This window comes from Myxocyprinus asiaticus, chromosome 26 (genome assembly GCF_019703515.2).
Source record: "Myxocyprinus asiaticus isolate MX2 ecotype Aquarium Trade chromosome 26, UBuf_Myxa_2, whole genome shotgun sequence".
NCBI lineage: Eukaryota > Metazoa > Chordata > Actinopteri > Cypriniformes > Catostomidae > Myxocyprinus > Myxocyprinus asiaticus.
In genome coordinates this window covers 25241979-25267114 of record NC_059369.1, presented here as the reverse complement: position 1 = coordinate 25267114, position 25136 = coordinate 25241979, and the positions used below count along the sequence as shown (strand labels likewise).

The 25136-nt window shown below is 41.0% G+C and overlaps 1 protein-coding gene across 6 annotated transcripts in view; it reads right to left on the bottom strand.

Moving 5' to 3' along the window:
* Nucleotides 1-25136, bottom strand: part of LOC127417139 (breast cancer anti-estrogen resistance protein 1-like) — a 138806-nt gene that overhangs the window by 56051 nt on the left and 57619 nt on the right. The window contains exon 1 of one of the 6 annotated variants that reach the window (XM_051656850.1): nt 3249-3495. The exons of the other annotated variants lie outside the window; for them this stretch is intronic. Coding sequence (XP_051512810.1) covers nt 3249-3260 — 12 coding nt within the window. The 5' untranslated portion in view covers nt 3261-3495. Of the gene's footprint in view, nt 1-3248; nt 3496-25136 lie in introns of those variants that run through there. 6 annotated transcript variants of the gene reach the window in all.

Here is a 25136-nt window from a genome sequence, read left to right as displayed (position 1 = left end):
CTCGTTACATTTACCAACTTTGCTAGCTTTGCTTTCAGGCTTCTCATCTTATTTTGTGCATTGTTTTGTTCAGTAAGGGGACTACCCACTTACTTACGGAGACCTGTTGTTTTGAGCGAAGACGTCATCTCTGGCAATCTAGTTAAGCAGTGTTAAAACATTGGATTGCATTTCTCTGTATATTTAAATATGTCCCTAAGAACAGGAGTAAGTTGTATACACAAACATCACAACACACCATGTTTGTTTTGGGCAGGTGAGGTAGTCACGTAAAACTACCAAGTAGCCATGTAAACCATTACGTCACTGTTCGGTTCTCATGCAGATCTCAGGTCAGTGGAAAAAGGCCCGTTTGCGAGAGGCTCTAGATTGTCCCGGCTGTGAACCAGCCGAGTTCAGGCTCGGCATGGGAATCATCACCATTTTGGTGGAAAAGGGCTATAAAAGAACCAATGCTGGGGAGAGATGGCCTCGGGTTTCTCAGCTGTCTTCTGAAAATTGACTCATTTCTGTCATCTTCCTCTTATTTTAAGATCCATTCTCAGAGACTCTCACCAAACCCAAGAAGAGTCAACATTCTTTACTTAGTAACTGATTCAGCTTGGTTGCCTAAACTCAAGAGGGATCTCAATAAGTTAACACCACACTCAAGTGATCATAACTGCCCACCTCCATTAATGGCCACCTTCGGAACTTTACAGTAGTTTCAACATAATGCTAATCATACAAATTTCAACTTTAAGTAGTTTAAAGAACAGGTGACATATTGTAGACCATTGTAGCACTCTTGTATCATATTATGCTAGCTAGATTCAACATAATATAAAAAGCACAAAAATCCACTGTAAAAAAGTCAAAATTAAAAGTAACGTATTGTAGAGCATTGTTGCACTTTTGTAGCGTCATATGCTAACTAGTTTTTACAGACTGTAAAAATGACACATTTCCACTGTATATAAAGTGAAAAGGAAAATGAACTTTCTTGTAGACCATTGTGATACACTGTAGCATTTTATGCTAGCTTGTTTCAACAAACTATAAAAAAAATTTAAAAAAATTCCACTGTATTAAAATTTAAAAGGAAACCCTTAAAAAACTAAACTAGCCACAAACTTGCCACAAATTTACTGCAAATTTGCCGCTCGTTATTTTCACATGCAAATAAGCTTGTGATTTGCCGCAAATATTTGCCAGAAGTTTGCAGCTCTTCACCGGTAGTGGTGAACCTCCAGCAAACCTTTGGCAACAATGGACAATTTGCAGCAAGTTTGCCGCAAAGATTATTGGCATGTGAATATGATCTGTGGCTAATTTGCGGAACATTTGCAGTGAACTCTCAATTTTTGTAAGGGAAAGTAATGTATTGTAGATCGCTGTAGCACTTTTGTAACGTCTTATACTAACTAGTTTCAACACACTGTAACACAAAATTTCCACTGTATAAAAGTGAAAAGGAAAGGTAATGTCTCGTAAATTTCCACTGTATGAAGTGAAAAAGTAAAGGTTACATTGTGTCGACCATTGTGACACTCCTGTAGCGTCATATGCTAGCTATTTTCAATAGACTATAAGACACATTTCCACTGTATAAAAAGTGAAAAGCAAAGGAAATGTCTATTAAATTTCCACTGTATAAAGTGAAAAGGTAAAAGTAACATTAGTGACACTCCTGTAGTGTCTTATGCTAGCTACAGTAGTTTCAATAAACTATAAGACAAATTTCCACTCTATAAAATGTGCAGAGGAAAGGTAATCCCTCACCAAATGCCAAACCTGCCGCAAATTTGCCACTCATTAATTTCACATGCAAATGAGCTTGCAGTTTGCAGCAAATTATTGCCAGAAGTTTGCAACTCTTCACTGGTAGTGGCTAATCTGCATCAATCCTTGTCCACCAACAATGGACAATTTGCCGCTACTAACAAAAACTTAATTGGCAGAGCTGTGGCAGCAATGAAGAGTTTGCTGCAACGCTCATTTGTATCTGAAAATAATGTGTGGCAAATTTGCGGTAAGTTTGCCACAGCGGTTTGCCAGAACTCTCGATTTTTGTTTGGGAATGATAGCTACTTTCAATAGACTGTAAGACTGACAAATTTCCACTGTATGAAAAGTGAAAAGAAAAGGTAATGTTTAGTAGACCGATATGACACTCTTGTAGCATCTTATAGTAGCTAGTTTCCACAGACTATAAAATGACAAATTTCCACTACAGAAATAGTGAAAAGGATAGATAATGGCTTGTAGACCATTACTGAATATCGGAAAAGTCACAAGATATTCCTGTGACATAAACAACAATCTGATACTTTTCACATCCTCCAAACTTCTCTCAAAACTTGGTCAACTTCGTGCTTGAATGCACACTTTTGATATTCAGTGCGCTAATAATTGACAGTCACCATGTGTGTACATTTCAACACGGGTCCATTTCAATGGCCGGGGAATATCCCAGCATCTGCAGGGGGTGAACCCCAGGGTCCAGATTCCTCACAGATGGAAATATAGTACAGCCCAACTCTCACGTCCAAATACCAAAGCCCTGTGTCATCCCCAACTCTTACAAGCTGAATGAGTGCCAATACTTTCAAACAATAGCAAGGAATTGATGTTTTAGCCAAAACCCTGGCCCAGTCAACTTAAACTAATTCTCTCTCTCTCTCTCTCTTTTTCTGTTTCTTTTCCTTTTTCTCCTTACTCCCTTCCATAAAACCTTAATCTTTCAGCTTTCTCCTGAGTCAGCAGTGAAGCTCACAGCGGCATGGCTCCATTCCCTTCCACTCTTTCCCCGCTATGCCTGGCTTCTCACACTCTCCCCTAAGCTTTCAAAACTCACTGCTCCTCAAGAAAAGGCCATTTTTAAAAAGCTCAAAAAGCACAGCTATGCCATGGCACTCAGTGTGAAGTGTTATGAAAGCCTCTGTAAGGAATACGTTTTAACATTACCTCCTTTTAGAGCATTTTAATCACTTAGTTTTACTTTCTCTGATCTGTTCCATTCATAAATACGTCAAGAAAATATGAAACTGTTAAAGACTTAAAGGCACAATAGGTCTAAAAAATAAGTGTAAAAATTATAAAACAAAAACAGTTAAATGTAACATTTCTCTTACATTTGTTTTCTTCTAAGACACTACCTAACTCCCCTGTCTATCCCAGATGCATTACCCCAGGGCATTTAACATAACCAATTCAAAGTGTTCACACAACAATGAGAACAACAAATACGCTCACACACAAACACTCACCAGATAATTCATTTTCAGCCCTGCTGTGTGAGTCGCTGGGACTCCAGACAGCACTTAAGTGGCTGAGGTTTGACCCCTGACGAAAACTCCCTCGGACCGTCCACCTCTTTGTAAAAAGCTCTCACCGTCTGCGTTGGGGAGAAAGTGAGGGCTCCTAACACATACTCCAATTCCGTGATCTCAGAGGGCAAGAATGAGACTGTCCCATATACTTCTCGCTCTTTAACTCTCTCACTTGCTCGCTCTTTCATTCCCTCTCTGTGTCTGTCTTGTTCTCTTTCTCTTGCTTGCTCTCTCTCCCTCCCTTTCCTACAAAAGGAGGAGGGAAGAATGCATAGAGTAACCTGACACCCTCCCAGTTCCTTCTGAATCCTGACATTCCCTTTCCCTGCTCCTGATTGGCTGAGGACTCTCTTCTTATGTTAATGAGTCTTACACTCTTCCTCCCCCTGGCTGTGAGGAATGTTCAGTGAGACATTAGCTTTCGTTTTATACTATCCTCTGAACCCCTAATACAAAAACACACATTGCCTTACACCACAGCTTTGTCTAGACCCTTTCCTTGAGCCTCCGTGAGGTTTCCCTCTCTTGCTTTGTGTTGTTGCTTCGTACTTTTATACTAAAAGTAAATGCCCTCAAACAACGCCTCTTCTCTTATTGTAAATGGAAAGCAAACCTCAAATGTCTTTTTTCCCCCAGTTATTTTTAACCTTGTTTCAAAATGTTTAGTGTGTATATGTATTATGAATTAGTAAATTAACAACAATTAAGAAAACAAATAACTAGCTAGCTTGTGACGGATAGACACTTTATTGAGTGCTGAGGGCATATACTCTATGGTTATTAAATGTAACAAAACACAGATGCATAATTAGTTCATTATTTCCATTTAAAGTAAACTGACACATATTTAGTTATTTCTTTCTTCAGTATAAATTATAAGGGGAAAGACACAGAATTAAGTAAACTTCTTCCTTTTAAATAAATTTGAGCTAACAGCTTGAGCTAACACAAAACATATAAGGTTGGTTTTAATAGTACTGTATTAAATTAGTAATATTACAGTCAATACGAGTATATTCGTTTCTATGTGTATATGTAGGAATAAATTAATGAAACATGAATAAATAATAACTTTAAGTTACTGTAAATAATAATATTTGCTATCTGCTTTTGGCTTCACAATACACTTGGAAGATGAATTTCAAAGCATGACATCATTTTCCAAGTCTCTTGTGATGGAGTGACCAGGTCAGGAGGTCAAACTGGGTTCCCCATTTAAATCAATGTAAACAGACTAAAGCTATGCATCCTAACGGACTGTCTCCTGTGATTTCAAGATAACTGACAGAATATCCTATCTGAAGAAGAGAGTATCTCCATTCTTTCAAAAAATCTGGAATGTTAGAAGTGACAAAGAAGAACTATGCAGTCCATAAACTGCCACGACATCATCCCATGGCCTAGTGCTGAGGTCAGGGAAGAGGTCAATAAGGTAGCAGACAGCCAGGCTTGAGTAATTCGTCACAGCATTCCAGCATTCCTCTTGAAATGTCCTGCCAGAGAACATTGTCTCCCTTAGAGCTGAATTTTTGCGATAAGACTTGTAGATACTGATAGAGTGTTTATAGTATTAAGTGTTTACTAGATGTGCAACATGGACAAAAGTATGTGGAATCCCCTTAATTCCAGTGAAGACAAATCTTATTCCGGGTTCATATTCCATACTGTTGATTACCACGATAAATTATTGCGACTTGTAAAAATCAAGGTTAGAGTGAGGCATCTACAATGAAAGTGAATGGGGTCGATTTTGGAGGGTTTTTGGAAATGTGAAGCTTATATTTTATAAAGGCACTTACATTAATTCCTTTGTTCAAACTTGTGCATTATTTGAGCTGTAAAGTTGTTTAATCCATCATTTTTACAGTCGTTTTAGGGATTAGTGCTACGTTGTCATGGCAACAAAGTAGTAAAATTGAATGTAACTTTAAAGGTTAGTAAGCAATTTTATCACTAAAATCCTATTAACATGCATATTGTTTAAGACTTGTGGCTGTACTATGGAAACAGTGAGTATTTTAACGTTTACGGATTGCTCCCATTCCCTTCCATTATAAGTGCCTCACTGTAATACAGGTTTTGGCTTTTATTAAGGCTGCACTATGTAAGATTTTCTGGTTAAAAATGAACAAATTGCCATTATTGATTATGTACATAAATAATCAGTGTTCATTTTTTCAATTTTTCATTTTAGTCACAGTTTTATTCTTTTGACAAAAATGTCCTTTAAAAATAGTCAATATTTTGTCATGTTATATTCATTAATTTTAGTCAGTTTTACTCTGACAAAAATTACATACAATTTTAGCCAACGAAAATAATACTTTTACTTGATAATGACATGCAAAATGGACAAAAAATTGTCAAACTGTACCAGACCAAACTTTTATCAAATATTCAAATATTTAGAATTTTTTTAATAAAAATGTTCTAATGTAAACATGTATCAAACATACAGTATAAATGTACATAGGTCTACTGTCCTACATGAAACAATAGTGTATAGATGGAAGTATTAGCTACTTTTAGAAGTTAGCCTGAATTCTAACTTCTTTATGCTTTAGAGACTTATTCATTTTCCATGAAAGGATATTACATTGCATGTAACGTGGAAACCGCGTATTCACAACGCAAGTTATGCAACGCAAATTACGATTATTTTGACTAGCGCATCATTTAATCCAAGTTCACATGTTCATTTGTTTTGTTGTGCAGATGTAAGTTGTTCCATAATTGTTGTGGATATATTGATGAATCTCATTTATAAATACAATGCGTTTGAAAGAGGTATTTACCCCATTTCAAAGGTTTTAAAGGTTAATTTTGCCGGTGTTAGCACATTCATCTCACGCAGCGGAAAAATGCCCAACACACTGGATTAATGGATTAGATGAATTTATATCTAATATCTTCTTCTATTTACAGATTCTCAAGATGTTTCTTTTTATTGTCATATTTTCATCAACAGCATGCTTTAATAAAATCATTTAATAATCTTCATGATGCACCTTTTTCATCTCGTCTTCGTTATCGTTGACAAAACCAAAAAAACCTTTCATCAACAAACGCTTTCATCATTGATTTCGTTGATGAGATTAATAATGTAAAAATAATGAAGTCTTACATTGAACTCGAATCAGCAGTATCACGAGTGTAGTGTCACAAAACTGTACAATTCATTCATTCAAAATATGTAAATAAGAGTGTTGTTTATCTTCATCAAAGCAAGTAATATTTCATTTTTAAATGTTCAATCGTATAACATAATAATATCAACATGAAAATAGCACGTTATGACTCCGGCTCTGAATTTCTACCAGTCATGATCACACACAAGCGATGTCCAGGTTACCTCAAATCATGAGATTCATCCGTCAGAGCGGTAGAGTCGAAACAAGATGGACGTAAAATGTTCTTCTGCAAATTGCTTGCAATTTTACATTTCAAACAAAGATGTAGCTAGAGAGCACAAAGTTACATAGTGCAGCTTTAAGAAAAGGAGGGACAAGTCAAAATCAATTTCTGTGGTAACATCATTATGCCACAACTTATTAACTTGTATTGAACCCGGAACATTCATTTAATGCCACATCATTCAAATACATTAAAGAGAATTGTGTGTTTTCAACTTTACGCCATTGTTAGGAAGGGTCCTTTTCTGTTCCAGCATGACAATGGGCACAAAGCAAAGTTAATAAAGAAATGGTTTACATAAAGCTCAGACCTGAACCCCACTGAACAGCCAGGCCCAAAACCATTACTGGGGCAAGTTGTCACAAAATGTCAGCATATGTTCAATGTTCAAACTTTTTTCCTGGGCAATAACGGTGGAAATGTTCAATAGATGTTTTCTAGCCAAGACTTCAGTGTATGTGGCTTTGTGGAAATTGGCTTTCAAAAATAAATCGTATGAAATATACACTGATGTGAAAAGAGAGAAAAGTGTGACAACTAGCCCCCCAGTCACAGCAATATCTAAAGTCCAAGATACCTAAACGTGTAAAATCACCTGAAGCTGAGGCCAAGAATTAAAGAGCATGGCTGGTGTCAACTCTGGTAGAGTCCCCCTAATTGAAAATAGTTTGGCAATTTAAAGCCCTTATCTTCATTCACACTGCGGCTGTCTATTCAAGCCACAAGGTGCTGTGTCTGGTCTCCATGACAATTGACCGGCATTTCATCTCACACTATGGGTTGGCCGCTATGAAGATAGATTTCGATGTATGAGACAAGATTTTCTCTTCAACTAGCATTTTCTGGGAAGTTTTCAATCTTTTTGTTATTTGTTGCAGTCAGCTAAGCCTGAGTGACATCAGAGCTGTCATTTAAATAAGCAAGTGTGCATGAATTTTGTCACCACAGAGATTAGGCTATCACATCAGCCATCATTTCAATTAGCGCCCCACCCCCACTCGCTCTTCAGCTAATATGCCCCCTCCATCAGCGGCCACTAATCACAATCCTGTTATACAGTATATCAGAAAGACATAGTGGGCGGGGTTGGTTATCTAGAGGTGAGTGGCCTAAATGCCTGTCACAGAACACTAGCGAGGGGAAAATGAGACAATCTCTGTGGTTCGTAACAGATCGCTGCACCCTCTTGCAGAAAGCCAAGCTTGAAATCGTTCTGTATTAAATATTCTATCACTAGAATATGTATCAACGGTATATATGTATCAAAAAATGTATGAATTCCATTGCGAGGTACAAAATATCAAAGCAAGTGGCATCTGCAAACAAATGATTATATTGCATAATTTCCAATTACTTGTAACCATTTCGTGTCAAGCCCATTTTTAGTGGATTTATTAAGTCAGTTCCCCTCAAGTTCACACATGTGACACAGCAGGTTACATTATCTATGGACATGTTCCACTAAAGTTGGAGAACCAGAAAGTGTCCAATAGTTTTTGTTTTAACTTTAAAAAATGTATCTACTATCTAATTTGAAACTTCTTTTGATAAAATGTGTGAAAATCTTTTGAAATTGCTTGAAAAATTGTTTTTGTGCTATCTTTCTTTAACTTAAATGCCATTTGGTTTAATAGTTTGTTATACAATGCACAGACATTCATACATTTTTAAGTGCTAAAGTGTCTAAATACTATTCAGAGCCACTGTGTTGCCATGAATTGATGTCTACTGTACTGCAGTCTCTGTTTGAGAGTATTCATGGCTGTGTGTGTGTGTGGAATAGTAGGTCCATTGTATCTGAGCAGCCCGGTCTAGTTAGTTTGGTCAGGCCATCACACCTATGCACAATGTTGTCCAGCTGGCAATGTTTTGGACCTGGAACATCGAACACTGGCCTGTGACTCTGTGACCCGCCGCACGCCTTGTGTGTCACACTGAGATTCAGCGCAAGCCTGTATGCACACCTCAGCCAAGCCAGATCAGATCAGGCCACCCCAGAACAGACCGTGCATTTAGGACAACAGATGTGGGTCAGTGAATGTGAATATGGAAATCCTATTTCCCTCTGAATCAAGGTTATGTTGCTATTTTTTTCTCTCTAACTTGCTTGCTTGGAGCATTTCCAAGCTGTAAAACATCTCCGTTAGGATTTGCCAGCATTAGGCCTCGAAATTCCAGAAGAATCTGATGGAGACTTCTAATGGAAAGGGGAACAGGGACATATCCCTAAGGATGACTTGTTTTAATAGTGCCATGCTTCCTAAATGGGCAGAATTTCCAACACTGGATTTGTGAGAATGGCACAAATGACAATGATCTAAACTTAAAAGTTCATTTCCTGGATGGATTCCTGGAGGAGTTGGTCATTAACATCTTTTAATAAAGATTTGTTTTTTGTTTTTTTCCTGGTGGTTTTGATTATTTTTATTTGATGTGTACCTCAATTGGTCTGATATAATACAGAGAAAAAGAAAGAAAAAAAAAAACTAAAAAAGAAACTAAATTCATGGGTGTTACTTTCCCATTGTCATGTCCCCTATCTTAAATTTTACAGTGTATTTTTTTATTGGTAAATGTCACACATTCCTGTTTATTCTAACAACCTTATTGGTTGACGTTAACTTTTAGTTTGTATTTAAAGGGTTTCTTTTAACCTTGTGCATGTGTGTTGTCTTGTATATTTATATTTATTACAAACCTATAGTTATATACTTCCTGTTCCTGTTGCTGACGGCACGCTGCACGAGTGTTTGTAGCTTGCTAGCCTGCTTAGCATTGCTTATTCTTATTCTTCTACATTCATCGTTTTATCCTTTGCCATTTTACCGCATGCTTGGGGGGGTGGGGGGGTTCCGTTTTTCTACTGTTTCACCTGTGTGTATTTTACTGCACGCACCTGATTCTCTCTTCTTCTTTTTCCGCTTGTCTACATCTCGCATCTCAACTGTGTGCATTGTTTTTCTCCAATGTGTTTTCCACAGATTATTGCATCAATCTCAAACATCTGCTGATCCGGAACCACATTGATCTCAAACACTCACCACTCAAGAACAACCATAACAACAACAACAACAAACAATTGCGGTAAGTCATGGCATCCGCTCATGTTATTGCTTCTTGCATTACATGCCACATGTTTATTATAGCTTCTTCTGTCAGCAGTGAGGGATTTACATGTGATAAATGTAAGGAATTAGTCAGGCTGACAGAGAAGGTTAATGAGTTAGAGACATGCATCCGAATGCTAGTGGAGGTCAGTGAGAAAGAGAAGCCGGTAGATACTGTTTTGGATGCGGGTAGAACAGTGAGCAACACACACACACTTTGGTTCCGGCTGAAGAGCCCCCGCAGCAGGGCATTTGGGTGACGTCTCGGCGGCATACTCGCTCAGCAAAGCAACACTCTTCTGTTCCTGTTAGGGTTTCCAATCGATTCTCCCCACTCAGTAATGCATGAGAGAATCATGTTGAAAGAGCCCGATTCTATTGTAAGGAATGTGGAACTAGAGACTCCAGCCAACATTGTTAAATGCATTTCGGGGGCTCATGCGTCTGACATCAGATCAAATTTACAAGTGCTGGCTAATGCTAAATGTAGATTTTCTAAAATGTTATTTATGTCGGCACTAATGATGTCCGGCTTCACCAGTCGGAGATCACTAGAGATAATGTTAAAGAGGTGTGTGAACTTGCAAAAATGATGTCAGACACTGTAATATGCTATGGCCCCCTCCCTGCTCGTCGTGGTGATGAGGTTTATAGTAGATTAGTGTCACTGAACGGCTGGATGTCTGAGTGGTGTCTGGAGAATAGCATAGGATTTATAGACAATTGGAAGAGTGTTTGGGGTAGACCTGACCTGCTAAAAGAGACAGACTCCATCCCTCCAGGGAAGGTGCCGCTCTCCTCTCTAGTAATTTGGCTCATAGTCTCAATAATGATAGTATCTGACTAACTGGGGCCCAGGTCAGGAAGCAGACAAACTGGCTAAACGTCTTTGAGATGTCAAATAGGTCACAAAAACTACAACACATAGAGACTGTATCACCTAGATATCATATAGAGACTGTGTCTGTTCCCCGAACTACCAAACACAAAACTCTCACTAAATCATTTAGAAAAAAAGTGATTAAGGTCAAACTTGAAAAAAGAAAAAAAGAATTAAGATAAACATCATATAAAGGTAGGGCTACTAAACATCAGATCTCTTTCTACCAAAGCACTAATTGTAAATGAAATGATTACAGATCATAGTTTGGATGCGCTCTGTTTGACTGAAACCTGGCTTAAACCAGATGAATATATTAGTTTAAATGAATCTACTCCCCCAGGTTATTGTTATAAACATGAGCCTCGTCTGAAGGGTCGAGGAGGAGTTGTTGCTACAATTTAGTGTTACGTTTTCGGTGTTACCCAGAGGACAGGATATAAGTTTAAGACTTTTGAACTAATAATGCTTAATATGACACTGTCAGATATAAATAAAAATCTTTGTCATCTTTTGCCCTTGCTACAGTATAGATCACTTGGGACTTACTCTGGGTTCCTTGGTGAATTTGCACATTTTCTATCTGATCTATTAGTTAATGTAGATAGAGCTTTAATTGTTGGTGACTTCAACATTCACATAGATAATGAAAATGACACATTGGGATTAGCATTTATTGATATTCTCAACTCTCTTGGAGTCAGACAAAATGTGACAGAACCAACTCATCGCCATAATCATACGCTAGATTTAATTCTGTCATATGGAGTTGATGTTGATACTATAAAAATTCTACCGCAGAGTGATGATCTCAGATCATTACCTTGCCTCTTGTTTGTTGCGATCAGCTAATGTCACTCAATCTACACCACGCTATCGTTCAGGTAGAACTATTTTTTCGACCACTAAAGATAGCTTCACTAATAATCTTCCAGAATTGTCTCACATACTCAGTAAGCCAAAACGTCTAGAAGAACTTGATGAAATAACAGAAAATATAAATACAGTCTTCTCTAGCACTCTTGATAGTGTCGCCCCCCTTCGATTAAAGAAAAATAAAGAAAAAGCCTTGCACCATGGTACAATGTTCACACTCATGCTCTCAAGAAAGCAGCTCGGAAAATGGAGCGCAGGTGGAAGAATACAAAATTAGAGGTATTTCGCGGTGCAAACATCTGAAAACAGAGTCTCATAATTTTGCTCATGAGCAACTTCAATCCTTCACTGTCATAGATCATCAACAGCTAACAAAACTTATCAAAAAATCAATAGTCACAACATATATGGTAGATCCAAATCTACCGTTTATGTCGAAAATACTAGAAAAGGTAGTGTCCTCCCAACTATGTTAATTTCTACAGAGAAATAGTATATATGAACAATTTCAGTCAGGATTTAGGCCTCATCACAGTACAGAGAAAAATTCATTCATGCGTTCATGACCTCAAGACTAGATTATTGTAATGCATTATTGGGAGGATGTACAGCAAGTTCAATAAATAAACTTCAGTTGGTTAAAAATGCAGCTGCTAGAGTGCTGATTAGATCATATTAGCCCAATTTTATCGTCGTTACATTGGCTACCTGTAAACTTCTGCAGTTAATCCAGGATGGACTTCAAAGACATTAGTCATTAATCTTAAAGTTCATAAAAAATATTTTCTTTTGAATTTTAAAACACTGGACCTTAACGCTTACTTTAATTTTCAACACTCAACAAGACTTTAATTATAACATAACATCAAACTGGACATAATAACAGACGACAACCGCAAACACACACACAGCTCCGTGTGTGTCTCTCTCTCCAGCACTTCCGACTCCTCCTCTTCTCTCTCTCCCACTGATTGGGCCACTCAGCACCAGGCACGCACACTCACAGCCCGGCCACGCCCTCCTCCTCATCACAACCTCCAATCAACAAGTGTTGATTTACCTTCTTTATTACACGGCTCTTTGGAAAGTCATCTGTGTATTGCGAGTTATCTTTCCTACTTCTCATATAACTCTAAGATCTTTATTAGTGAGCTAATAAAATAATTTAAATTCAAATCAATTATCAATTTATTTGGCAAGTAGTTGTGTAGTAAGTGGGATAATGTGCAATCAAATGGTCATTTTAGCAATTTAAAACACCAACAGAACTCTAAAGCCAACTGGAGGTTAAATTTAGCTGTTTCTGGAGACTCTGCTGTCTCTCGTTTCTCACAAAATAAAGAAAATTCAGTGTATTATTTCATGTCCATTGAATTATTTAATTAGTAAGTAGCCATGTTGGGGTCCTTTTCACCTTGTGTTTTTTTGGGATAATGCCTGGCTAATTGACTGTAGATTATCCCTTACCTAATAATCTAAACCAACAAATACTGTGACAAGGCCACAATATGGTAATGACATCTGAACTTGAATTTACTTTAGTTGGCTTTTAAAGTTTATCTGAGATCAACTTTAAGATTTGTAATTTTGCATATGAATGATTTTATAATTATGGCTTTGAAAAGGCCTAAGATGCAAAATTACACTGAAAGTCAAATTAAACACTTCCTGTGTCTGAATGATGGGCTGTGATGGTCACTTAATTCTCTGGTGCCAGATCAACAAGAATTACTAATCCAAGAACTAAGAACGGCAACACCCACAGCATCCTGCCCATTATGCACTGCTCCAGTCTCTGCTCAGTGAAAAAACAATGCACATCCTTGTATTGAGACATCTGGCCCCCCCAGCCAACAGTAATATTCATGCAGCTTTGAAAGACAAAGGAATAAAGAGTTCCTTTCTTTGTTGGGACTGTCAGGCCCGCTGCGCAGTCTGTCACCAAAGCCTTTTAACTGCTTATGATGATGGGAGAAGAAAATCCACTGCCACACACTCATGCGAGACCACTAATAGACACATACAAACTTAAAAGCACAGGTACATCCAAACAGTTATTTGCAAACATGTGGTCAGAAGTTGGACTACAAATAATCATAAGAACTTCTGTAGCAAAAGCTCTTTTAGTCTTACCAAGTGCTGTGTTGATGGTTATTGGGCTATTCTTTTGATTCTTCTCTCGCAATATGAAAAGACAACAGACACTGCAGTCTTGCAATCTGGTCACCTAATTTAATGAACAATATGCCATAATTTGTTCCACTGGAATACACTACAAATCTCTCATTTCTCTCTCCAAATATATTCAATCTATTTTCTTGGGGTTTCTTTAAAACTTTAATTTCTCCCCTATACTTCACTTCTAATCCCTATTAAAATCATCTGCAGTAATGTTTCTAAAGCAGGGAAAAGCAATATGACAGATATCTTTGACTTGAATGCATGATTTTAATGCAACCTGTAGTGCACAAAAACAGGACAAGCATTTTCCCTACAGGACATTGTATCAAAGACAGTGTCAGGACAGGCAGCTTTCCAAAACCTCCTCTGGAGTGAATGTCCTCTTCCCTGATCCCACAAATAGAGGATAAGCACTCTATATTTGTACAGAACAGGAAAAAACAAGATCTATGAAAATCACTCACGATCTTAATCACGGCCCCTGTTTGAACATTTAACAAACAACAGGAGAAACAGAGTTGATCAGACCACTACCAATGTTTAATTTCCATAGATAGTTCTGCTTGTTTCTATACTGATTTGAGTTAATATTTCTTCTCTTATCAGTCATGGTAATAGTTTAAGATGATTAAAAACCACAAAGTGAATCTGTCTTTCTCTCTTTTAATCTAAAATTGCAAGAATGAAACTTATGGTGTGTGTGCAAAACAAGCAGACACACACATACACACTCACACAGAACAACATCAGCACCAGCCGACTAACTCACTTTTCTCAGTCTCACTGCAATAAAAAGATTAGCATTTATGTGGCAGGAAGTAAATGGCATTATGTAGAGTTGAGCATAATCAGAGTGCGCCGGGGAAATTACTATCCCTCAATATCTAAGTGTGTGTGTGTGTGTGTGTGTGTGTGTGTGTGTATGTATGTGTGTGTTTGCTAAAAACTCTCAATAATTCAGAAATCCTTCCAATCAGCACCCCCATCCTTTACCCCATAGCACATACATATAAAAGTGGGAAGAGACGGATGAGCAATAAATGAAAATGTGCATCCCCTGGTTAATTAGATGGTGCTGATTTGATTTTTCATTTCAATCTGTTTCACGTTGCTCTCTGGTTTTTGTATCCCATTGGAAACTCTTCTTTTTCTTTCTTTTTCTCGGTCTCTATCTCTTTCTTACTCTCTCTCTCTCTCTCACACACACACACACACACACACAGAGAGAGAGAGAGAGAGAGAGAGAGAGAGACAGTTACCTAGAGTATCTATATAAATGAGGACATTTTGTTGACTTTTACAGCTTTTAAATAAAGCGAATTATACAACAGTTAGTTCTGGTACTCTTATTTTTTTTATGACAAGCAGCATTTCAAGAGTGCTGATATTTAGAATAACAGCACTGGGATGCTTCACTGTTTGTTCACAGTTTCACAGCATTCCGGAAAAGGATGCCAGTCTGTGAGTGGCTTGGTGATATGCAACTGTTGATCCTGCTTTTGCTTTGTTAGGAGCTATTTTCAGAACAAAATAGACAAAATAAATGGCCATTTTGTGTCAAAAATGTATGTTACACAATATTAACTTACAAAGAAATTTCACACTGGCAATTGTGCTGTTGTACTGAATCCAGGGAGTGTGTGAGATCTGCAGCATGCTGCTCATTAGATAGCAAGAGTGACCAACTCTTAGAAATAGAGAAATAGAGACCATTGTGATATGCATGCACAAAGACGTTCAAAACAAACCCTGAAACACCAAAAAACTCCAAACAAGTCTACTTCAGACAGACACAAACCCAGCGATAGCCGGCCTCCCCTCCCCCTCTCAGTGGAATGCAGGAATGTGGTGCTAACCCTTGCAGAACGCCACTCTCGCCGACCATCACTTCCAGGAAGGGGACCGTTTCCCATGGGCTGGGCTTGTCCAAATAACCAATTCTACTTGAACTCCACCTAATCCATAGAATTGAGCTGAACAAGGGTCTCCACAACAACAGCTCTAATTATGCTGCTCCCGCCTAACGATCTGTCTGGAGAATTGTGAGGTAATACTCTACCCAGACGTTAACAGTGTTATTACGCTCTCTGACAGATAGCTTGACTGTCTGAGAGGTTAATTACAAATCGTTACAATTCCGGAAATGGGCTTCAAACGATAAAAAATGCAGTTGTAACGAGAAAGCGGCAGCCGTTAGATGGTATCCGCCGGGAACTGAGATGTGTTTGATATAAACAAAATGATCTGAAACACTGGATTATTCGTTTATTTCTAGTCTAATGGATTTTACAGTGTGTGCGTATTCAGTGTGTGGAATTAACACCCGCCAGCAGTCATATGTGGGTTCTTTTTGTGCAGTGGCACCAGCCAATGTGGTAGGTGACCTGTAAGACATCTGGGATTGATATTTGACAAGAAATGCTGTTGCTGAGAACCAACAACACACACTTAAAGAAAAAAATTAGATTTTATGGTATTCCTTATTTCTTTCTATTATAGCTATTTTTCAAAAAGAAGTAGGTCAGAAAACCACACACAACAACTTTATGGGCAGCCTAAATTAGTTTCCCTAAAACTACTGTGTTAATTAATTGTAAACTGAAGTGGACCAAAAAGAGATTCAAGTTCATTTTTAAGGTTAAGGAACAGTGTAAATGCAAAGAGATATTTTTTTTTTTTTTTTTTTATTTATTTTTTTTTTTTGGTCTTTGCATGTTTACATTGTTGTATATATTTGAATTGGAAAAATAGAATTGGGCACTCACCAGCAACAATAGCTGGTGGGCAAATTTCCCACATCCTTGCCTTTAAGAGTGGAGTAGAGAGTTTATGAGACACAGTCTCAGGCTCTGGTCCTAGGTGACTGGATAAGGTAATAAGTGGAGGTCTATGAGAAGTGTTGAGATAAGCCCAACCTAGCCAGAGCTGACAGGCCATCAGTCACTGCCATCTAATGTAATCTCATTATGAGTCTCTCCACAGTCTGATTCCTGCCTAATTTCATCTGATTACTCTTCATGGCACTCTTTCCTGTCAAATATAGATTCTCAAAGATACATTCAGGTGCACTGGGTGATATGTTTGGCAAAAGCCATCACTCTTGTTTGCACGTATTCTTAGATTTTCTTGTATGTATTCTTATATTTGTATTTCGTATTATCAGGGGAAAGATGGCTTGGCATGCTGAAACCAGCTGTGGCTGAGTGAAACCACAGCAGCAAATAACTAATAATGAAAATAGCATGAGATGAAGGGGCAGAGGTCAGAGGTCAATTCTAAGGTCAGATACTGCAGTCTCAGGTATCTCTCAACTCTGTCCAAGTTTTGCATTCCCTTCTATTGCATACTACACCATGTTCTCTCAAATCTCATATCCAGGATATCCAAGATAGCACTTGGGGCTCAACAAAATTATTTAAAGAAAAAATATTTTCCATTTTTTTTTTTTTTTTTTGGACATTTTTACAGTTTCATTCTTCTTTCTAAAGACTAGTTGGAAATCATGAGATTAATCCTAATTATTTTATTAAATGAAAGATACACTCTCAATTAAAACAAAGTAAAACTTTACCAGATAATATTTTAATAAAACTAAATATGTTTTGGATAAAGCACGATGCCTATATAAAAGCCAGTAGATTGGATGTTTTATTTATAATATCATGCTTAATTTTTTTCTCACAATAAAAAATGGATCTTTAAAGGCTACATGAAAATGTCTTTATATTTTAGAAAAGGTTTCCCCGCTAGTGTATCACAATATTTTGGGGTCCTTGGCTGATATACAGTATCTACTAATATATTTTTTAGCAACTTATTACACTTATTACAGGGATAGTGCCTCTGGCATAACCTGTGGTTGAGTGCATTGCTCAAGGGCACAATGGAAACTCATAGGTTGCTCATTGCATGGTTCGAATCAACAACCTTTTAATTATCAATTCCCACTATAGAAAATGTCTGGCAAAAAACTGTAAAAATGCTACAGTAAAAAAAAAAAAAAAAAAGTTAATTGGTTAATGGGTAGTTACCTTGAAATATATGGTAAAACGTTAGAATATATTTAAAAAGAAAATACATATAATTTTGCAGTAACATAATTTTTTAGATGTAAAAAGTATGATTTTCCTGTATAATTAACAGTAAAAATGTATATTATGTTTAACATGAGAGTACATGTACTTTTTACGGTAAATTATTGTTAAAATTACAGTAAAAAACAATAACCGGGCGTTCCCAGAATTCCCTGCGTGACCCCATTACATTTCATTATAATTTATGGGAATAGTTATGTTTCTTCTTATTTTAATATCAGTACTTTGGGGTGTTCTGTGTTATATTTGATGTAGTTTAGTTAATGTTTACTGCATTATTTAAATTTCACATGTGTTACCCTGATGGTTTTAAGTGTTTGTGTGAGTGACACTGAGCACTGTCTCTACATGTTTATTGGTCATTGCTCCTGGAAGAGTTTCTGTAATTACTACAGTGAGTAACAATACATTATAAAGTGAAAAGCAGATTTGTACAGTTTCAGAAGTTTAAAGTATCAAGTTTACAATTTAATAATACAAACGGTAATGCACCATAAAATATACAGGCATCAAAATTACATACTGTAAAGCCTGAAATGTGGTTACTGAATTTTTCACGGTAAATCTCTGGCAACCACAGCTGCCAGTAATTTACCATAAATTGTACTGTTTTTTTTTTTTTTTTTTTACCTGCACAGCAGACAATGATTAGAGCAGTTCACCACGCTATACGTGAAAACATTTCAAGATCACGCATGGATCTCAATTCTCAAAACAAGAATAAGGCTTCAAAGTGATGAAAGACCATAGAATGTTTCTTTTTTTTTTTTTTTACAACATAAATAGCAGGCAGAAAGGATGAAACACTATAAGGTGTGACAGTCATATCAGTCCCGCTGTAGTGCAGTGGTGCTTATAGAGTTCAGCAAGGTCAGAAGAAATTATTAACTCCACTGACCCACAGATAAACATCAAATTGATCTGTGTGAGAGACTGAAGAACAGGATTGGCACAGTTGTGCAGCTCATTGAGCCCTCTCTCTATTTCATCTCTCTCTTATTCTCTCCATCCCATCATATAATCTAACAAACCTAATTTAGTCTATAGGAGGAGAGGGCAAACATTGATTGAGACGGACAGATTTTTTGGAAACATTGATGTCTGGGTCTTAAGGGTTGTTGTATTGTTGGTGGTTTAGGGCTGTGCCAGGGTCGGGTGTTCTGACCTCTCCTCCCAGCCACCCCCTGGGGGCACATCCATTACCCCGACTGAAGTACAGTGCATCATGGGGTCACTGACCCCCGTGCACACTAGTGAAATACAACACCCATTTATCAAGAGATCTGGAATGTGGCTAATAAAACCCAAATACCAGGCATTTAACAGCCAACCAAGCAATTTTGTAAGCGAGAAAGAGCATTGTTGGACCACAGAGCCTTCTCTTATTCTCTGCTGATGTCATCATTGAGTGGTAGGATTCAAAGGTTGCATAGAGCTGGGGTTCTCTTTAATGTGTTTGAGCTGGCATAGTGACAGTACACTCTAAATCAGTGGTTCTCAACTGGTTTTGCTTCAGGAACCATGCACATTCTTACACCAATTATGCGTAATAAGCTGACAACACGTATGGTCATGTAAACGCAATACACGGCGTTCCTTTATCGGTGTAAGGTCATAAATGGCTTAAGTATAAACCAGTCGACATGGATAGATTTGTGGCCATTACGCTGATTTTGCTTTTCATGTAAACACCTTAACCGGCGTACTTACAGGCTCATCCAATGTGCGCACATGTTGAGCGCATGGCTCTTCACGGTTTGATTTCAGAAGTAGAAAATAGCGCAATTATTTCCAATTTCATGTAAACATGGATTTTTGATTTGTCAGAATTTTTCAAGCTGATTTTAAAAAGTAATCAGCATATTGGTGTGCATGTAAACAATCACTGACATAAAGATTTTTAAGTGAACAACAAAAGATATGGAATGCATTTTCTCCTGCCATTTGAAAGTTGACAGTCGTCTGTTTATATTGCAATCGACACTATGCACGATTATATGGTTAGTTGCATTGTATTATTTGCATTTCGCATTGTTTTTCCCCTGCTGTCTATAACTCCATCAGCACAGATCTGTGGACCATTTTTGGGTCGAGACCCCACCATTTCTCGAACCACAGGTCTCAAGTGTGTGTGTTAGTATTTCAGAGTGTAGATATAATGGTCTCTAATGAGCAAATCAGTATCTTTGCTGCTCAGTGATGCTATGTGTGTCATTAACGGCTCGCTGATACTTAGAGATCATCTCAGAGACCATCACATCCAGAGAGGCTCCCAGCTCTAATGCTGCCTGGAGTGCTCGCAATGAAGGCCTGATCAGCATCTAATAACTCATTACATACCCACTGAGCTGGTGGTTAGATAAAAGGAGAGGGGAAAACAAACATGTCATTCAGCTTGGTGCACACACACAAGCACACACTCCAGTCTCCAATTTAGTATAGTTATGCCTCTATTTGACCTGAAGAGGCGCCTGTGTTTCAGTCTAAATGAAGGGTCTTCTACAAGGGGTCGGCAGTGTTAATGCATGGGGTCTGCCAATTACTGTTTGACCCCAGTCTAATTTTTGTGTACAAAATATTCGTATAATATACATTAAGTTAACGTCAACCAAAGCCAAAGTTCAGCTAAATGTTTTGTTGTTACTCCACTCCCACAACTGCATTCACTAGCCAGCAGGAGGTGCCACTGCAGCCTTAAGCATCAGTCCTTACCAGTGTCTCTGGATGAAATAGGTGATGCTCTAGAAGAGTTCCAGACCCTGCAGGTGAGGGGTTCAGCCCACTAGATCCTATCTATCAAAGATCAGCAAGACAAAGAGATAAATGTCTGGACTGATCTGGACAACACTAACACTATAGTGTCCTGGCAAACTTAAACATGGAGCTTTGCTTCTGTTTAGTGTTTAGAGATATGCAGACATAATACTCGATATTTATGCATTTCATCACCTGCAGCCTGATGTTTTATTTAATCTTGATGTTTGCTCACACACTAACATACACATACAGCACATGTTCCCAGCTGCAGACTGTGTGAGAGAACATTACAGTTTTATGGAGAATAAAGATCTGTTTAAGGAGTGTAGAATGCCCTTGCTGATGGGCTTCTAATTTCAGTTTTATTGAGAGAGTTTCCTCACAGCCAGCTTTCGATTAGAGGGGTAACGGGGCATAAAGACAGAGAGAAAGAGAGACTGAGAGAGAGATGGGATAGAAAATTAAGAGAAATCGTCTGGAAAGATGAGGAGGAAAGAGAAATTACTTGGAAACGGGGGAAGGATCAGATGATATCCGTGGAAGTAAATGTAAGTAATAAGCAATGAGAGGCTGTGCGTTAGTGATATTACCACAGGTAAGGGGGTCAAATCCACTTCACATAAGAACACCCCATTCCAGTAGTAAAATCACTGTAACTCTATATAAAATGAGGCAACAGCACTATGATAAAAGACACCAATGATCAATAAATATTTACATTCATTATTAATAATTACTGAAACAAACACGTCTTCTGCCAGTAACTGTAGGCTGTATGTGGTTACCAAGCAACATAGCAACTAAGTGCATTAATAAATAATGTGTGGTCAACGGTGTATATTTATTGTAATTTTACAGCGACTTTGAAAGTGGCTCACCCAGTCAGAATCTAGAGTTGGAACTGTCCATTTCATAATTTCGAGTTCCCTATCTGTCACTCACTCGACGTTGGTGTCGATGTAGTGACACTAGGGGTCACTCTTGGGAGCCCGAGACACCTCTGGTCTTTGATAAAAGGCCAATGAAAATTGGCGAGTGGTATTTGCATGCCACTCCCCCGAACATACGGGTATAAAAGGAGCTGGTATGCAACCACTCATTCAGATTTTCTCTTCGGAGCCGAACGGTCATGCTCATCGAGCTGAATAGCACTGTTCATTCACCTCTGCTGGATCTGACGGCGCATTTCAGCGGCTTCTCCCTCCTCTGCACTGGTGCACTGCAGAGAACGCCCCTGGGCGCTTCGGCAGAAAAACTAGAGAGTATATTTTCTGAAAGAGCATTTTTCCCCTCTAAAAGAGTATATATTTCTCTAAAAGAGCGCACACACGGAACGTCTTTTTAAAGACGCGTCTTTTTAAAGATGCCTTTCCGTTCGTGTGTTATTCCTGGTTGCGGTCGATTTCTCTCAACTTCGGATGGTCATGATCGCTGTCTTTCGTGTCTGGGCGCGACCCACACGGAGGCAGCGTTTATGAATGGCTCATGTTCTCACTGCGAGAACATGACCATGGCAATGTTGCGGTCGTGGCTTGCTTTTGTAAGAAAGCAAGCCACCCCAGCGGCTCCCCGCCTTGGTCCTCCTACCTACGGGTTTGAGGTCAGCGCGGCTGGCGCTGGGGGCGATTTGGGGACCTCAATGGGATCGCCTCCGCCGGGTTCCCCCCCGCGGACCTCCCATTCCCCAGCACGCTCGTCTGCCCCAATCGGGCTTCCGGATGAGTTCGCCGGCTCGTCGCACGGCGAGTCTGGCTTCTCGTTCGAGGCCCGCGAAGATGATGAGCTTTCGAGCGCAGCGTCGGAGAGCGGGCTTGTCCAGTCGGACGCAGAAGCCTCAGCTGGGCTTCCCCTTCGGGGACGGTCGCCCAGTTACAGGCCGACGCCGAAATGACGGACATGCTTTCCCGGGCGGCCGCGAGCGTCGGGCTAGAGTGGAACCCTCCGCTCTCCCCTGAACCCTCGCGGCTTGATGATTGGTTTCTGGGCTCGCGGCGCCGCTCAGACCGGCCGCGCCCCGCTCCAGTGCCATTCTTCCCGGAGGTGCATGAGGAGCTGACGAAGTCGTGGGAGGCACCTTTTACTGCCCGAACCCGGCTCCGCAGTTCCCCCGCTCTCACTACCCTCGATGGCGGGGCGGCCAGGGGCTATACGGCGATTCCCCCGGTGGATAAGGCGCTCGCAGTGCACTTATGCCCGCAGAGCGCCGCCACCTGGCGTGGACGCCCTAAGCTCCCCTCCAAGCCCTGTAGGCTCACGTCGTCCCTGACGGCCAAGGCCTACAGCGCTGCTGGACAAGCTGCCTCTGCCCTGCACGCCATGGCTCTCCTGCAGGTCCACCAAGCCAAGGCACTGAAAGAACTGCACGAGGGTAGTTCCGCCCCAGATTTGATGCAGGAACTGCGCTCGGCGACCGACCTCGCCCTCCGGGCGACGAAGGTCACAGCGCGGTCTCTTGGGCGGACGATGGCCACACTAGTGGTCCAGGAGCGCCACCTGTGGCTCAACCTGGTCGAGATGGGCGAGGCCGACAAGACACGGTTCATTGCTGCCCCCATTTCCCAGGCGGGCCTATTTGGCGACATCGTTGAGGACTTTGCCCAGCAGTTCTCGACGGTAAAGCAGCAGACGGAGGCAATCCGGCACATCCTGCCCCGGCGCGGCTCAAGACCCCGCACCCCGTCTGCTCGTCGCCAAGGGCGTCCCCCTGCGGTGACTGCACCGGCTCCGCCGCAGCCCGCCCCTCCGGCCCGGCCCCGGCGTGGAGCCCACCGCAGGAAGCCGACGCCACCCGTCTCTCAGCCGGCACCGAAGAACCCACGGAGGTCTTCGAGGCGCCCCTGAGACGGAGAACCCAGGGACGAGGGAACCCACTCACCTGGAGCTGGTAGAAAGACCACTCCATCCCCCGGTGGAGGGCCGGGTGGAAAATCTTTTGTTGCCTTTTCGTTTGATTTCGCCGTACGCCCAAGTGGCTGCGGTACCCAACAGTTCAACAAAAGAGCGGCTTCCTTCCTCCCTGGGTCACATACCCGCTGTGTACGGTCGTCACCACGACTACCGTCCACGGGCTTTATCTTGCAGGATTGGCGCTCCAGTGGTGCCCTTTTCGCCCCTGAGCGCCCAGCTGTGGCACAAATCCACCCCCGATGTGACAGCCTCCACGGGTCGCGAGGACAGGCCTCTTCCTCCCCCCTCCCAGGCTGTTCCGGGGGTGGTCACAAGGAGCCAGGTAAGTGCTTCGATGTCCCTAGACTCAGCACGGCCACGACGTGCTGTGGCACCTCGCGCTCCGCCCCGCCGCGAGGCCCCACCTGCCGGTACGTCCGACGACGTTGTCCCCTTGGTTCCCCTCGCACGGAATTTGGACGCATGGCTTGCACTTCCCAATCCGTCGCGGTGGTTGATCCGGACCGTCCGACTTGGCTACGCGATTCAGTTCGCCAGGCGCCCGCCCAGGTTCAGCGGTACTCACTTCACCTTCGTCAAGGGCGAAAACGCTGTTACTCTGCGCGCGGAAATCGCTACCCTCCTACGAAAGGGTGCGATAGAACCTGTCCCTCCAGCCGAGGTGAAGAAAGGGTTTTACAGCCCCTACTTCATCATACCGAAGAAAGGCGGTGGGTTGCGGCCAATCTTGGACCTGTGAGTACTGAACCGGGCTTTACACAGACTCCCGTTCAAGATGCTGACGCAAAGACGCATTTTAGCGAGCGTCCGGCATCAGGATTGGTTCGCGGCGGTAGACCTGAAGGACGCGTACTTTCACGTCTCGATCCTTCCTCGACACAGACCCTTCCTGCGGTTCGCGTTCGAGGGTCGGGCGTATCAGTACAAAGTCCTCCCTTTCGGCCTGTCCCTGTCTCCTCGCGTCTTTACGAAGATCGCAGAGGCTGCCCTTGCCCCGTTAAGGGAGGTAGGCATTCGCATTCTCAATTATCTCGACGACTGGCTAATCTTAGCTCACTCTCGAGACGTGTTATGCGCACACAGGGACCTGGTGCTCTCGCACCTCAGCCGACTAGGGCTTCGGGTCAACTGGGAAAAGAGCAAGCTCCTCCCGGTTCAGAGCATCTCTTTTCTCGGTTTGGAGTTGGACTCAGTCTCTCTGACGGCGCGCCTTATGAACGAGCGTGCCCAGTCGGTGCTGGCCTGTTTGAAGGCGTTCAAACAGAAAACAGCGGTTCCACTGAAACTTTTTCAGAGGCTCCTGGGGCATATGGCATCCTCGGCGGTGGCCACCCCGCTCGGGTTGATGCATATGAGGCCGCTTCAGCACTGGCACCAGAATCGAGTCCCGAGACAGGCATGGCGCCACGGGACACACCGCGTGGCCATTACACCGGTCTGTCACCGTCTTTTCAGCCCTTGGACCGACCTCTCGTTTCTACGAGCAGGTGTTCCTCTAGAACTGGTCTCCAGGCGCATCGTGGTCACGACAGACGCCTCCAAGACGGGCTGGGGCACTGTTTGCAACGGGCACGCAGCCACCGGCCTCTGGACGGGTCCGCGGCTGCGT